General features: G+C 39.2%; 1 protein-coding gene across 1 annotated transcript in view; it reads right to left on the minus strand.

The window, feature by feature from the left end:
• Positions 1–1,313: 1,313 nt before the first annotated feature.
• slc2a9l2 (solute carrier family 2 member 9, like 2) overlaps positions 1,314–11,906 on the minus strand; it is a 90,859-nt gene continuing 80,266 nt past the window's right edge. Inside the window, exon 12 of the mRNA XM_005731391.1 lies at positions 1,314–1,593. Coding sequence (XP_005731448.1) covers positions 1,351–1,593 — 243 coding nt within the window. The 3' untranslated portion in view covers positions 1,314–1,350. The remainder of the gene's footprint in view (positions 1,594–11,906) is intronic.

An 11,906-nucleotide genomic window follows, 5' to 3' on the forward strand; every position in this document is an offset into this window, starting at 1 on the left:
CATAATTACTCTCTCAGCACTCACCCAGCAAAGCATTCTGTAAATTGCACAGTAAGTAATGCTTCTGACAATATATGTCTCCAATAGTAGCAAGCTGGAACAGAGCTGTAAGGGACAACATTCTCCGTCTTCTTGTATGTTAGGTAAATGTAATCTGAGACACTAACTCACTGGATATTTGCAAAAATTAAAAGGACATGAAGACGCATGGAGGTTCTCCACCACCTTTCTACAATGCTATTTGAAAACGTGGACATCCCATCATAGCATGACACATACACACAGAAACACACTTTGTGTCTGTGTCTATATGAGGGGGTAGAGTGTCAGCCCCCCAGGCAGCGGACTTTCAAATATTGAGTACGCCCTACTGTGGAACAAACTGCGACTGCTATCCAATGCCACGCTTGTCTGCCTCTGTTCAGATCACTTCCTCCGCTGGCTCCAGCCATCTGGTGGGAGGTAGCCTTGGCTCGTTTCAGATTTGGAAAGGATCCAAATAGCTTTCCCTGTCAGCTTTACTGCGCTCTCTGCGTTCTCTCTCCCAGGTTGTGTATATTAAGACGTTAACCAAGACATCAGGATTACAGCTATAATCCTGAAATTTATGTCTCTCCTCAGATGCACGTCTGTCCCACCTCTCATTTATTAGGCTCTTAGGGAAGACTGAGATGAAGAGAGATGGGATGTTGCTATAACTGGTGTTACTAAAGAAGAATGATCATATTTCTGGTGGTTCTGGCACACCTCTGTTTAGTGTCAGGACACAATCATCTGAGATGTGTTTCTTGCAGTGATAAACCCATAAAGCATGTTTTGGTTTTCTCGCCCCCAGCTGTACTGTTTTGGTCCAATGTCAACATGAAGACAACACTGTGCACAACCAGATCAGTATCAAAAAGCCAAGAAACACCTAGCCCATTAAGTTTTTTGTGGACGTTTTGGCAAAGCAAAATACATTTTTTCAGAGACATTGGTAGAGACTTAAAGTGAAAAAAACAGTGACTAACAGACCGAAACAAAACTCTGTATGCACTCTAATATTAGACAGAACTGTAAAAGCAATCAGTGGAATCAACATCTAATGTAAGCCCCAAACAACAGTCATTTTTGTGACTGCTGAAGAGCCTCAGAACAGAATAGGAACGATTTGTTTCATCTTATTGAGAGACACAGACAAATACTTGCTTCATTGCTTTATCTAAAAAAAATTGCAGTCATATTAAAAAAACATTGAAAAAAAGCATTGACTTTACTTAATTTTTTATGCTCAGTAAATATGTAAAAACAAGAAATATTTTCACACATTTAACATGGCTTCTCGATTATGACTGTGCTTCATTCCTTCATTTACAAGGACGTTTGCGTCTTAGTGGCATCTTGGGCTTTTCCATTCGTGTCAGAGTTAATAGACAGAACCAGCTCCATTTCCTGACCAGGCGAGGGGATGGGCATTTTATTAATCTTGGCAAAGCTCTGGCTGATGTCCATAAAGGTTTTATTTTTGGTTTCCGGGAGGACGACATAGAGGTATATGGATCCCAGAATGCAGACTGCCACAAACACAAGGAAGGAAAAGGACTGCAGCGTCTCCTGTGCAAACAGAAAACATACAGACAAGAAACATGAGACATATCAGATTTGTGCATACACTGTGCTGTTTTCAACATCCTTACCCTCAGTTCATCATTCTTCAATCAGATGACATCTAGTAAAGTTTATTAAAAAACAAAAATTTTACAGCAGAATTTTAAACAATTAAATGATTACTGGCGTGTCCACCTCCACACAGCTGGATCGTGACATTTTTCAGTCCATCTCTGCAGAGACATCATCTGTGGCATCTGTTTTGTCAAATGTGTGTCATTGATGAGGACAGCATAACATTCCCATGATTTTCCGCTCAAAAGAATCCTACAAGCATATAAACTGAACATTACTCTTCTTGTATATACTTGCATGTAGTCGTGTGTTCAAGTACCAAAAGTATGAAAGGTAACCTTGTCCTGTGGGTTATGCCAATAATAGAGATTAGTGACAGATTTAAAAATACTCACTGACTGATTACCCAGAGGGAGATTTAGATGTGGAGAGAGGGTTTTGTGCGTGTGCGTATGTGAGTAAGAGAGAAAGACAGAGAAAGAGTCTGAGAGAGAAAGGTTGGGTGTAGGGCAGAGAAACTTGGCTGACCCTGACCAGTATGTTACCAACTATAATCCCTCGCTTATGAGGAGGCAGACCGCAAATGCAGAACTATGTACCAGGTATTAGAAATGCAGTGTCCAAACAACCACGACCTCAGTAAAGAACTACCTACCACTTTGATTTCAGTTGGTTATATCACCACTGCTGTTAGTCTCTGACACTGTTTTCCTCTGTTGAGAGTATTTCATAATAGCGCCATAAAAAAAAACAAAAAACCTCAGAGCATCGTGCAAAGGGCCTGACCCAGTTTCCATGCTGCCTCTGTGACGTAACACTCATCTGCAAAGTTAGCAAGTTCTTCAGAAAGAACTGCCTTTCTCTCTCAGTTGTCAGGGTAGATGAGTCATCTTACAAACAGGACATTTATGCGTTCACTCCATTTGTCATTAATCGAATTTTTGCAAGCCCGTGGATTGACGAGGATGAGACAGTCCTGATTTTGACACTGGGATAAGCCTTTGATCTGCTGTGGTGGCTCAGCTGGGTTCAGTGTGGTGCACACGCAGACAGTAAGGCATGAACACAAAGACCCAATTGCTGTTCACACACACACACACACAAACAGACACACTTTTTTCATGCTTAAATGAATGTTGGCTGAATAATGTGCAAACAGAAAAGGCGAGGTGAATGCTCTAAAATGCACTGCAGACGTACTGTAAATCTAATCTGGTCAAATGAGTGTCCATGCTTGGACATATACTGTCAGTCACTGGTTTCTGGTGCAACAATGAGTCATTGCTGGGGGTAGGGGTTTGCCGGTGTTAAAAGGGGGATACTTGCATGGCTGTGGGCTTTCATAGATTGTGTTGCCTGTGGGAGGCACAACGAGGAGATGGAGATGTATACAAGATTTGAAATGTCCACACTGGACTGATTTATGGATTACACCGATCAGCCACAACATTAAAACCCCTGGGAGAGAATAACATTGATCATCTTGTTACAATGCAGTGTTCTGTTGGGAAACCAGGAGTCCTGGCATTGATGTGGATCTTTTGATGTTGTCTTCAGACTCTCCAGATTCCAATATGATCAAGCTTCTGTGACAACCCACAGGACCCAATGGATCTGCTGCCAAAGTCCTGATGCCTGACTCTACAGTTGAGTGTTGTGTGTACTTATATATACATTTATATTGGTGTGAAGCATCGCATTGGAACTAGAGCTCCTGCTATCTTAGCATTTCTCCATATGATGACTTCACCAGCTTTGGTAAGGGTTAAAAAAATGGCAAGTGAAAGTTTCTTCTTTTCATAAAATTCACTGTGGCAGAAATTGACGTTATACTGTTTGTTTGTACTGGCTGACTAGAGTTATAGAGCAGCGTGCATAGTTTGTGAAAAGCTTGCCTGAGTCAATAACTGCAGAGTTCCAAACCTCTACCGTTATTAACATCAGCACACAAAGTGTGCGCTGGGAGCTTCATGGCATCAGTTTCCATGACAGGGAAGCTCTTGCTCTTGCAATTCTTAGGGAATGCTTTAGACTCCAATTGCAGCAGAAAGAAGGTCCTGTAACCCTGTAGTGCATCCTAAGATAAGATAAGATAACCTTTATTAGTCCCACACGTGGGAAATTTGTTTTGTCACAGCAGGAAGTGGACAGTGCAAAAGTTATGAGGCAAAAAAAATCCTGCTTGGTGCATGAGTTTTTGAGACCTTTACATCATGTTTATTTGTTTTTTCAGAAAAACCTGATGTACACAATTAGACACATGTGGTGCTACTGTGAGCAATAAATACACATAAATGCTCGTTGTAGCAAAAAGGATACAAATTATAACTAATATGCAAATTGATATTTAATTTCTTTCCTCTTAATTTTTCAGAAGGTTCCATAAATCCTCCAGTTAGACTTTTCTGGCAATTATTTCATGGTTCAGGCTTTATGAGGTGAAAGCACGCATTAGATCTGTTAAATTTATATATTAAAAAAAATAGAAAGAAAACAGCCAGTTAAACAAAAAATCTTTTCGTGTGGAGTTTGCGTATTATCCCTGTGCCTGTATGGTTTTCCAAATTAGCCAAAGGTGAATTGATTTGGAGAACTGATGATTCAAAATGATAATAGTGTGTGGTTGTCGGTGTTAGCTCTGCAATGAACTGGCAATTTGTCTTGAATATAGACAAATCCAAGATGGCGGTACACATCGAGTTAAGATATCTCACTTATCTTAACTGCACTACTGTATAGCTCTGTGTAAATAATCATTCTGTACATACGATAATTTTTAATCCTACAACTGTTTATAACTTGCATAGTTCACATTTCTGTATAACTGTATATCTCAGATTTCTGTATAGTTTTTTTTTATTTCATATTTATATCCTGTTCATAGCCTGTACATAGCTTGTACTCACTACAGCCTGTACATACTTATAGTTATAGAATATTCACAACATACTTCATACCGTGTACATTATAACATACCATAATAGACCCATTTCTGTAATATACTTACATATCTATATTATTGTTAATATATATTGTAATATATCTATATCACTAAAGCACTTCTGGATGGATGCAAACTGCATTTCGTTGCCCTGTGCATGTGCAATGACAATAAAGTTGAATTCTATTCTATTCTAATTCTATTCTATATAGAGGGATTATGGCAGTCATGCTTTGATTGATGACTTTGATTTGTTTTAATTATTTTACCTGAAAAAATAGTTAGTCCCTTTGAAACCATGACAGTGTTTAATATTAGAGAGATCCAACCTCTGGTCTTTTAAACAGAGCCAGTAGGATTCCCATACACCGAGTATTAAAAAAGTGAATACACTCTGGGCTAATTAAAATAAATCTCCAAAGTGGAAGATAAAATATACAATTTGCATGTGGCAAAATTTGGGTCAGGATTGTCCCCCATGAACCTTGTTAACATGCTCCATCTGGTGCCATCATCATGCATTTGGCTCAAATATTTGATAAAATACAAAAGATGACCAGTCAAATCAGTAGTAACAATAATTAATTGCTATCCTTTAATTTTCCAGGGCCAGTGTCTCAGTTGTCTGTATCAGCCTTTCATTGATCAGGAAATAGCCTTGGTGGAGTTTTCGGGAGTGTTAATTGGTATAATTGCTACTTAATGTGTTCCTTTCCTGCGCCTGGGAGCATTTTGCATATCTGTGTTCAGGTGCTGCTGTCCTTTTAGATATCCATGTAGGGAATTAAAAAGTGCTAATAATTGCTAATATTTCATATTACAAGATTTTAACTGCTATATTTTATAACCCCATTTGAACACCTAGCTCTGCAGAGCACTAACTGACACCTCAGCAGTGGCCTGCCATGGAAAGATGGGATGTGACAGTTAAACGGTGTGTTGTCTGGAAAGGGGTCAGAGCTGGTTTCAGGTGCATGTCAGAAACCAGTCAGTCACTGCTGGGATCTGGATGCCAGGCATGTGCCTGGGAGTTCGTGGGGCTAGCAAAACCCAACCAACAAAAGCAACGAGCAACTCTGCAATATTTGTGGAATTGGCTGGCTAAAAATAACCTTCTGTTGCTTTCTGTTTCTCACACGTGTCCAAATCTTCCCTGCCAGGTCAGCCTTATCTCTTGCTCTGCTCTAGGACTTTCAAAACCCATTTCTCCTGTGACACACTCTTATTGTATACCTTTATTATCTGTTTAATTACCTATTCAGCTCTATATCTACTTGACCTTCCATTTCCTGACATAAATTACCAGCAATCTCATTGTTCAGCCATCAAAATACCAAAAAACCCCAAAAAACCCCACCTGTTTATCATGACATCATACCTCTTTGTCCTGTCTTCCTACTGGTCAGTGGTACATGACAGGTAGAAGTGCAATATATCATCCTTTATTTCTCCAATCCTTATTTTTTACAAGAATGAAGTGACAGTGCAGACACAATGGTGAGGTGTTCAGGCTCCTGTACATCTACTGACAACTCTTCATTTAAGGATTCATAGTCTGGTGTAGCTCTAGCACAGGAGAGTATAGGTGTTTCATTACATGTACAGGGTACCTGACATGCTGAAACCGGCAGGGTTCAGCACATTTCTGTAAATGACTTCCACAATGCAAGCTTCCTATTCTTAGCAGTGGGTGTTGCTTACCTAGTTATATTGTGATCGGTAACATGACACAAAGGAAAATAAATGTAGTTTTTTGTCACACTGCCAATGTGAAGATGTGGATGGCATTTTTGTTTTTTAGTCACACTTCATACGAGACTTAAATATCTTTACAGATGAGTTCCCCCACCAAACTTTGTGTTTCAGAGAGAAGTATCTGGAGAATGGAGCTCTGACGAGTTTTCCAGAGTTACACTTTGGCGTAACACTCTGGTAACCGCTTCTCTCCTAGCGCCATAGCCAGATCTTGATCGTTAGATTTAAACTCTTCTGTGGTGGTGTACCGAGGTAAAACCACAAACATTGTGTCATTTTCCTAGTGCTTATGGGCCTGACTGTATAGCTATGAAAGAGTGACTTTGCAAACATTTTAACATCTCCAAAATTAATTACACAACGCTTTGAGAACACATCTGTTATTCCTGTGGGAGCTCATGCATCACACAGTCGGTGTGAGAGTGGAAGTGCAGGAACGCATCGCCCAATGGGGTTTTGAGATGTTTGGGCTTTAATTTGGTTTTTTTCTTAAATTCAGCAAGACTAAATGAAAAGGAAAAGACGGATCATGCAAGAACAACTTCCACCTCTAAGAAAACACCATCTAAGTGTTTGTTATGCCCTTTTCAGCTATTTTAGTTCTTCGTTCACTCTTTGCCTCCAACACATGACACTCTGGTACAGCTGACTGAAAGGACAAAATTAGATTTATCTGGGGGGGCTACTGAGCGAACAGGCAGAAAACATTTGACGGAAGGTCAAAACGGCGTCACTAAAATGTCCACCGTGCCTCAAGCAAACTTTCACTCTGATCTCAAACTTCTACGATGACTTTTGTCTAACTTTTTCTTTCTCACAATGAATGTGCCCTTAAAGCTACGGTCAGAGAACCTCGCTTTGTGGGAAAGTTGCAGAGGCGGAGGGAAGAACATATTGTTTCTGCTAAAAAGGTGAAACTCTGTTTAGTTGTAATTACAATCAGGTTCTGAGTCACTGTTTTCATGGCAAACACATATGCTCAACATCTGCTCTCTAGGCTAAAACCACTTCTGATTGACAAGTCGTGACAAGCCACTTATCATTTATCTCGTCCATGTCAAAACCATAGAATATAATTCATGGTGCTGTAGCATTTTCTGTCGCATACGTCACATAGGGCTGCTAGAATGTAGAAACTGTAACCAAGATCTACATTTATGGATGAATAAAAATCAAAGAGACAAAAGAAAAAGAGAAATCCCCCTGTGAAGTCACACACACCCGTGTACCGTAAACCGAATTCATTTGCATTTCCAGTGTAGTTCAATCCCATATTCATTAATTTTCAAAGCCCTGCTCCTGTTTTCAGAACTTATCAAAATCTTATCCCTGAAAAATCCACTGATAATATCATCTGTGCTCATCTTCATCAGTCTGTGAATACACTGTACAACTGATTCCTGTTCACAAAACTCCTGATGAGTGCTAGAGGCTAAATATCACGCACCCAACTGGATCAACTGGAGGTCAGATTCATTCCTGAGTTCCTGCACTCTTATGATGATCATTGGACGCCCGATATTTCAAGGAGCAAAGGAGTGCTTGAGAAAAAACACAAGAACAAAGATGCACGTGAAATCCCAGAAGGAATGTTTAAGATAAGACGGGCAAAGGAATCATGAAATGACACGTCACAGGCTTCTTTATGTAACTCTGTGTAATTAAAACATCATCACACCCAGCTTTAGCTATAAATTCACATGCACTGAATAGTTAATCGTATTTGTAGTCCAGGCACTCAAACACAATTATTCAAAATGTATTTACTTTGCAGAGTCATGCACCTGTGTAGATGCATCCGTATTAACTACCCTGCTGCTCAGAGCTTTAAAGTATTAAATTCAATGTTTTTCTGCATTGATTCACTTTTTTAAATCAGCTGCATCAGATAGAAAATAGCCCTTTCTATTAAAAAAATCCTCCAGGTTAACTGGAAATAAAATAATTTATGTAATTATGAATGATTTATTAACTGAAAACTCTGGCTTTACGGTACAATGTATTCATTCACAGATGAATCTATTCAACTAATTCATTAGAAATCAGCGAAGACAAGCAAGAATACAATGAACAAGTTTGTTTAAGGGTGCAGGAACATCAGCGTACATATTTAGATTTTATTTTTTTATCTCACAAAGATTGAAATGTCAAATGCCATTAGGATCTAATGAGGGACAAGTGGGTCATTATAACCAAGGGCAAAGTTCTGTCTAAAAAAAAAGGCAGAACCATGTCCTCTGCACACAGGGCAGATATAATCAGACACTAGCACTTTATATTAGGTAATGTAAGAAAAGCAAAGTTAAAAACTCAAATATGCCATGTAAGAAATATAAAGGTCACACTTTCAGTTGAAATGTCATTTTTAAAAATATCTCTGTAACGATGTGTTATATAGATAATGCCGTTTTCCTAACGAGCCAGATAATGATGGTATGGTGTCTTTAGCAACAACGTTTTCCTACTGTGGAGTAGCTAGAAATTGCTATCACTGTCCACAGTAATAGTTTAACAATTTTAATAATGCTCTAATTAGAAAGCACACAATTCAAGTTGCCAGAGTGCAATCTAAAAGTGGCAGCCACACTGAAAGCTGTTTCGAAATGCCTGAGAAGATGATTTTGCCTTTCTCTTTTTGATTAAGATAACTTAATAACTTCAAGACAAACGCAACGCAAAACCTCCATCTGAGTAAGAAACCAAAAGAGCAACACTTCACACTTCTAAGCCCATTTAAGAGCTCTGTTGGTTTTTAACTCAGGTGGAGAGAATGAGGTGTGTCTGCAGCTGCAGAGCAAGCCTCGCAGTTGTGAAGCAGCACTGGTGAATGTTTGCCCAAAGCTCAGTAGATTTGTCACCAGAGACAACTTGCTGAATAGATACAAAAACTCACTGAATCTATAAAGCAAACAGGTTGCCAATAAAGAAGTCTTCTTAAGTGCGATAATCACTGCTGTGAGTGTCAGGAATGCCAAGCACCCAATCTAATGTGGTATATGTTAGGTTATGTGATAAAGAAAGCTTTCACAGGACTCTATGCAGTCCTATAAAAAACTAAGTATGCCGTTAATGCTTCAATAGGAATAAAGAGCATAAGGAGCAGCCAGCATTTGATGCACCTATTGCACCTATATAAACACAAAGGTTTGTGTAGTTTGCTTGCCCGGAGCATACAGGTTTATTTTAAAATTGAGCAATGAGTTTCCCGTGTATGGACAGAAAAGTCACCCCAAGCTTAGAGTGCTCAGAGAAACAAACAAGCAAAAAAACCCAAGAGCTACATCTCAGACTCTACAGACCTCATTGAGCATGTTAAATGTTAAAGTTCATCAGAGAATAATTAGAAAGAGGTTCAACAAGGATGGCTTGTTTGGAAGGGTTGCAAAGAGAAAGTCTCTCTCTAAAAAGAACATGGCAGCAGGGCTTAGCTTTGGAAAGGTGCATCTGAACAAATGGAACAATGTCCTTCAGAGAGATGACACCAGAGGGGAGATGTTGGGCCATAATGAACAGCACCATGTTTAAGTACACTGGTAGAGAGGTGATGATTTGGGCTTGTTTTACAGCCACAGGAGCAGGGCACCTTGCAATCATCGAGTCAGACATGAAATCCTGTGTATACCAAAGTATTCTAAAGATGACCAACCGTTTTCAAGAAATGAATACTTCTAGTTTTCCTGCCGAAGATGATTTTACATGCTATTGAATCATGGAGTGCACTCCATTTGTGAAAAATGTTGTTTTTATTATAGACATTGTACCTTGAAATAGGTAAATGCTGATATAGGAAAAAAATCATCTGTCATGAACAACAGACTGCTGTATGTTGTGTAAAGTTTGAAAAATAGAAGACTGACGCAAGCTGCACAGACAGATCCAGAGAGATCAGCAATAGATGCTTTAATTAAAATCATATTCTGTCAGTAGGAATTACCAGATACAACTCACTTAACAGATCATTGGGAGTGATACAGCAAAAACTACTTAAGTACTCAAAGAATAAAACAGCTCGATATAAATTTTTAAAGGGATCGTGCACTAGGAAAACAGCAGGTTGTTGGAGATCTGTGTTATGAATTCTAACCAGAAATGGAAATGTCAAACTGAAGAACACCTTTGCTTGCAATGCTGTAAACAAACTTGTCTTCACTGGTGCAGTACAGAGTACTGAGACACAATTAATACTGAGACACTTGGACAAAATTAAAGCAATGAACTGTGGATGACTCGAAAGCTTCACTGGCTGAAATGAGAAGAATGTTTTAACCACTAAACGACTTCATTTTTTGTGCGCTAACATGAGATTGAAATGAAAAATAGCAGCAGTGAAGGACACAAAGAGACTGATATAGTTATAATTGTTTAAAATGTGAAAGAGGCCAAAGGAATAGCAAATGAGCTTAATTTTAATCCTTTAGTTATAAAATCCTTGGAAGATGAGCACTAACAGCAGAGGGAAAACAGGAGGAGACATATACTGTGTGACGCATGAGGCTGGCAAACAAGTATTCAGTCTGTGGAATGAGGAACCACATTGCTTCGATAGAACTATGTCAGACTGATTTATCCTCTTTTCAGTTCAGTATCTTTTATGCTAGCCTGCATTCAGATCATAAGCAGATGTATACGATAGGTTGAGGCAGCCACAAATTGTCAGATTCAGCGCATATAGCAATGATTCACCGAGTGGTTCATTTTTAAAGGTAGATAACCCGCATTCATCGCCTTTTCGTCAGGATTCCCATTTTTGCAATGTTTGATTAAAAAAAAACCCTCACACTTCAGTAAAAGTCCCTTTTTTCACTCTAAAACGCTAGATCCCCCACCCACCGTCTTAAAGGAATACTGCTTGTCTTTACAAAGAAGTTGGTCCACCTTAAAACAAAACAAAATGAAAGAATATAAAAGAATTGTTTTCATGGACAGTTATTATACAGAATGTACTCATTAAGGTTGCCTGTCAAGATATTAATGGCTGCTACAAAATATCAAAGACAGAGGGATGAGAAGAAAGAAACAGCGATGGTTCATTTATAATACACACACAGGCTGTGATTTCCCCAGTAAAACTCCAGGGTTTCCTCCAGTGTCTGCAAGCCAGCTGCGCCAGAGCATCAGATTTTAACATGCTTTTTCAGACAGGAGGGGTCGACAGTCCCAACAACTTTACTCGCTGAAACTATAAACTCTTTTGTTCTTCTTTACAGTTCCAGCCTTTCCCAGCTTTCCTTCTGCACCTCTGAATTCAGTGTTATAGTGTTAAAATTACATGTGAGCTTCACTGTAAGTAACTGTGTCACCACTGCCTTTACAGAACGCAACTGAAAATCAAAGTCTGTGTCTTCAGATAATGTTCCTGTAGGGGGACTCCCACCTCTGTCTCCCAGATGAGAGTTTTGCTTTTGTCACAGCAGCTCAGCAGCAGCTCGCTAAAAACACCTCGTGCAACAGCATTTAATGAACATATATGTGCCGCCATTGTTAAAAGAAAGTCTGATATGGGACAGAACAGCCTCCAAGATAATAATGGGGGGGGGGGTATTGTGGC

This window comes from Pundamilia nyererei, unplaced genomic scaffold (assembly GCF_000239375.1).
Source record: "Pundamilia nyererei isolate P.nyererei 1_Seehausen unplaced genomic scaffold, PunNye1.0 scaffold00042, whole genome shotgun sequence".
In the NCBI taxonomy this organism is placed as follows: domain Eukaryota; kingdom Metazoa; phylum Chordata; class Actinopteri; order Cichliformes; family Cichlidae; genus Pundamilia; species Pundamilia nyererei.